Below are 4,575 nucleotides of genomic sequence, written 5' to 3' on the forward strand. Positions count from 1 at the left end.
TCAGACGCTTCAGGAACCTTCCAGGCAGCACCCCGTAGCAGGGCGTTAGTAGAATGCCGGTAAAGGTTTAACAACTGGCTCTTTGGGAGGGAAAACACCTGATCTGTAGCATTTGCCAATTTCTGTGGGGCCCTACCACAGCTGACGTCAAGCTACCAGCTTGGTACAAAGGGGTGTGGAAATGGGGAGAAGTGCACACGATCAGCTTGTCAGTCGGTGTGTCTGGTTCCAAAACGGCCGTGGAGGGCGTCCACTTTCCCAGGCGACACTCCGACATCCTTACGTGAACATCATTCAGAAAGAATACTTTCCAAGAAAAAGGGCAAAGATGGGAGCTTGTTTATAGAGTGATCTGCTGCAAACTGGAGCAATCAAATCCATTCTGTGCTCCTGCAAACAGCAGACCTCGCCTTCAATTTCTTAGGGTTGAGCTTCCCCAGTCTCTAAAGTAAAGAAATGGTCCTGATCTCATAGCTTTGGGATTCAGGACATTTAATGGGGCCAACTTAACATGAAGTGGGGAACTCTCAAGCAGCGTCCAAGTTCACAGGTCAAACTGCTTCAGAACAAGAAACGGACTGCAGCCTCAGAAAGGAGAGTTTATTGTAACAAACGGAAGTGCCTCTTATTCTCTAGTGTGTGTTTTGCCAATAATACATTGCCAAAGGATTTCACTGTGAATTTATATGGGAGAGGGTTCAAAAGAACTGCCACATCAGGAGAGAGGGGGAGAAGCAGCTCGTTAGAAAAAGATGTTAACAACTTTATCTTGATTTTCAACTAATCCCATGGCTGGAACCCAATTTTTGATGGTAAAAAAGAAACTCAGGACATTGTGATAAGACAAAGGTGGAGCCTCCCTGGCTGCTCCCTACCTGTGGACTTTCCCTCCGTAGAAAGGCTTCGTGTGGAATATAACTGTTGCCGAGTATCCAGTCTTGGCACAACTGATGCTCACTTTTCCTCCAAGCTCCACCCAGGGGATGGTGAGAATTGAGCGAGCGTAGGCACTAGGCAGGGTGAACACGTACTCTTCCCCATGTTCCAGGAGCCTCAGCACACCTCCGGGGGCAGAGGAGAGAAGAGTTAGGCACGTAGACACAGGAAGGGGGCAGTTAGGGGTCAAAAGACAAAGACGAGAAACCAAACAGCCTCCTGCAAAGGGCATCAAGTCAACCCCCTGTGCAAAGGCCGGCCACTCACTCTCCATGTTATTTATTTACTGTGTACCCTGCAATGTTCCAGTCGCTGAGAACACAACGGCAAACAAGACCGTCTGCCCTCAGGGAGACAGAAAGGTGGACATTAATTAATCACCCAGCAAACACAAAACTGTAACTGCAATGAAGGCGGGAGGGAGACATGCCACCAGTGCCATGGAGACCTCCAACCGGGCATTGACCTGGAAGGGAGGTTTCTCTGAGGAGGGGACATTTGAGGTGGATAAGAGCTGAGTAGGTGAACGGGGAGGAAAAAGAAGGGAAGAGCAAAGGCCATGTGGTGGGAAGGAGCCTGGTGAGCATGAAGGGGCTGAGAAAGGGGCCCACAAGCAGAAACAGAGGCAGCGTGTAGGCTGGCCAGGTCAGGGGGAGGCCAGACCTTTCAAAACTGGATGTTAAAGAGTTTTGCCTTCATCCTGAGAGCAACAGAGACAACTTCAATGGATCTCATGAAGTTCGAGAGATCAGATGGCACAGTTGCTGCCAGCAACCCAGGAGGACATCTGCCATGTTCTGGAGCTCAACACTCACAGTCCACCCATCCCTGGATCAGGGGTTCTCCATCCTGGGACCCAAGCATTAGGCTTGGAGAGATCTAATCCTCTTCAAACAATGCAAAATTATGTGGGTTTCTCTATTTTTCTAGGAAAAAGAGCCAGTTTTCATCGAAGTCTCAAAGGCTGAAATGACAACCCCCCAAACACAAAAATGTCCAGAGCTGCTGTCTAGTCTGTGAGTTGCACTCAGGTGCCCAGCAAAGGCTGAAATGCAGCCCTTGCTTTGGCTTGTGTGGTTGGGCACCACAGGGCTGCCTTTGTGTCGACAGGCAGCGTTTCACTTTCCACAGAGAGGCCCATACAGGCTGGCAGAGGCCCTGAAAACCGGCACTTTGGGCTAAGTTTCATCTATATAAGGTACCTTCTCAGCATCCGATTCCAGCACTGGGGCTTAGCTCCCCATACAAAGCTCTAATGCAGCTCAGTCTGGGCCTGGTGATTATCAATGGCACTGTGAGCCTCAGGAAGGAGAGTTCCATCCTTTGAGTAGACATATGCAACCAGAAGTGGCTAGCGGTGTCCCCTCCTTGGGCTTCCAGTTCCTCCACTGGACAGAGTGAGGAATGGGGTCAACGGTGCCCACATGTGGCACTTTCTGGCTGCCAGGCCTTCATGGGGGCTTCACAAGCATTATCTCCTTTAAGCTTCACAACTACTCTATGTGGCAATAATTATCATCGTTTTTAAATAAAGATGAGGAAACTAACTCAAGTCAAGTAATTTGGCTGGTTTAGGCTAGACAAGCAACTAAATCAGAACTAGAATTTGCCTAGTAGAGAGAGGTTCTGTGTGTGTGTGTGTGTGTGTGTGTGTGTGTGTGTGTGTGTGTGTGTGTGTGTGTGTCTTTTAGTACTGATGAGCTTGCCAGGAGATCTGAGGAGAGATGAGACTACATGTTGTCATGAATGCTGATTTCTAGAGTCAATATGAATATGCATTCAACTATAATTCAATTTACCCTTGAAAATTCCTGCACCCACCCACATACTACAGTCTGTCTAGGACCAGCAATCTCAGTTAAGTCCACGAAAGTCAGTTCTGCCAACTCACAGAAACAGATGACTGGCCTGAAAACTTCACATGACATGCTCATGTGTTTAGGGGTCTTGGTCATTTCCAGTGTGGAAGGAAGTTACACAGATGGGCACATGCAGAAGCTGAGACTACCAAGGACAAACAGATTTGTGGGTCATCGCAATCATGTGGGCAGGATGGGGAGGGCAGGTATCACAGCAGCACCTAAGTAAGTCTTTCTCTCTCTGACCAAGAATGTAATTGAATATATGTAACGTAAACACACAAATAGCATGACTCCACTACCCTGAATATAATAAACATCAGAGTAGACTGACTGCTTGCCCCTTCTCCAACTTACCATAGCTCTTATAATTGAATTAACCCATCTTCCTAAAAGTAAAGCCCCAGGCCACCTAACACTCTCACTCTGACACTCACGCCACCCCTGCCCCATGTCTCCGAGAACAGAACTGCCCCCGATGACCAATGAGGACCTGTCCTACCCGTGCCCATAAGAGAGCACCACTGTGTCTGTGGGGAGAATTGGACTGTGGTGTGTCTCACTCTTTATAGTTTCTGATTAGGACCCTTGGAGAATGGCCAGGTCTGGTATATTTTTTGTTTCCTGTGTATCTGACATCCCTGAAGTAGGTTGCTTGAAAAGACAGCCCAAAGTAGATGAAAAATTATTGTAGCTTTAACGCCGATCACAGATATGAGACCAACAGTCAAGAAGAACCAGAAGTGAAAGTTGAAAAGCGAGAGGTCGCCTCGGATGTCTCTCCCTGCCCCAGTTCTACTCACAAGCCGCCTGGTTCCTTGAATGCCAGCCACATTCTCAGTCTCATGTGGCAGATGGCAGAGGCCCCCGGCCCCTGCGGAGGAGGATGCCAGCCACCTGGCCTTCAAGAGAAGAAGGCTCCCCCGCCCCTCTCTGCCCTCCGTGCTGATGGACTACTTGGTAGGAAAATCCTTCCAGGTAGCCAATGTGTCTCCCCAATAGCACGACCTTGCCCCTGATGTCTGGGGTGTCCATGTCTTGTGATCAGCCCTTCTGGTTCTTAACTGGGAGTACTGGGGACTCCGACCCATTCACAGCCTCTCTCTTCAGAACAGGACCATACACACAGCCACGAGCTCCACACGCTGAGTAGGGCTACACACCTGCTATTTTCTTTACAGCATATTTTTTAAAGGTCTGGATGAGATCTTAGAGGATCATTCCAAGTCCTCTGTCACTGGTGATTTTAACCTCTCTGCCTCAGTTTCCTCATCTGTGACCCAAGATAATGGTACCTGTGCTGCATAAGGCTGAGGTAAGAATGGGAAGGCGATTCGAAAACTCAGCTCCAAGCATGAAGCCTGATGTCCCGCCAGAATCCCGAAGGTTTTCTATCCTAACCACTCCTTACTCCTAAAGCTGCTCTCTGGATGGGTGAATTCCTAACAGTGAATTTCCATTTGAGGATAAAGAGGAAATCAGTCTGGTGGTGCGTTACACACAAGGGGGATGGAGACATAGGTGGGAGGCATCGTCCTGCCCTTCGTCTTTAGAAAAACCTCTTCCAAACGGAGGCGAAACTGCCCTCAAGGCTCCAGAAGTCAGCGAGCCCCGGGCTAAGCTGATCTGAAGGCGCTGGCCAGATCGCACCCCTTCAGCTCTTTACAGAAGCCCACAAAAGTGCGCTCACACATTAAATCACCTGTAATTATGCCTTTTCAACTTTTTTTTTTCAAAGTTGCATTAAAAAAATACCTGCCCCTAATAGGAATAAAAGACT

General features: G+C 48.6%; 1 protein-coding gene across 1 annotated transcript in view; it reads right to left on the minus strand.

Annotated features, from left to right (window-relative positions):
* OSBPL10 (oxysterol binding protein like 10) overlaps positions 1 to 4,575 on the minus strand; it is a 252,541-nt gene that overhangs the window by 8,735 nt on the left and 239,231 nt on the right. Inside the window, exon 10 of the mRNA XM_011361186.2 lies at positions 876 to 1,062. Coding sequence (XP_011359488.2) covers positions 876 to 1,062 — 187 coding nt within the window. The remainder of the gene's footprint in view (positions 1 to 875; positions 1,063 to 4,575) is intronic.

The sequence above is a fragment of the Pteropus vampyrus genome, unplaced genomic scaffold (genome assembly GCF_000151845.1).
Source record: "Pteropus vampyrus isolate Shadow unplaced genomic scaffold, Pvam_2.0 Scaffold1, whole genome shotgun sequence".
NCBI classification, from domain to species: Eukaryota; Metazoa; Chordata; class Mammalia; order Chiroptera; family Pteropodidae; genus Pteropus; species Pteropus vampyrus.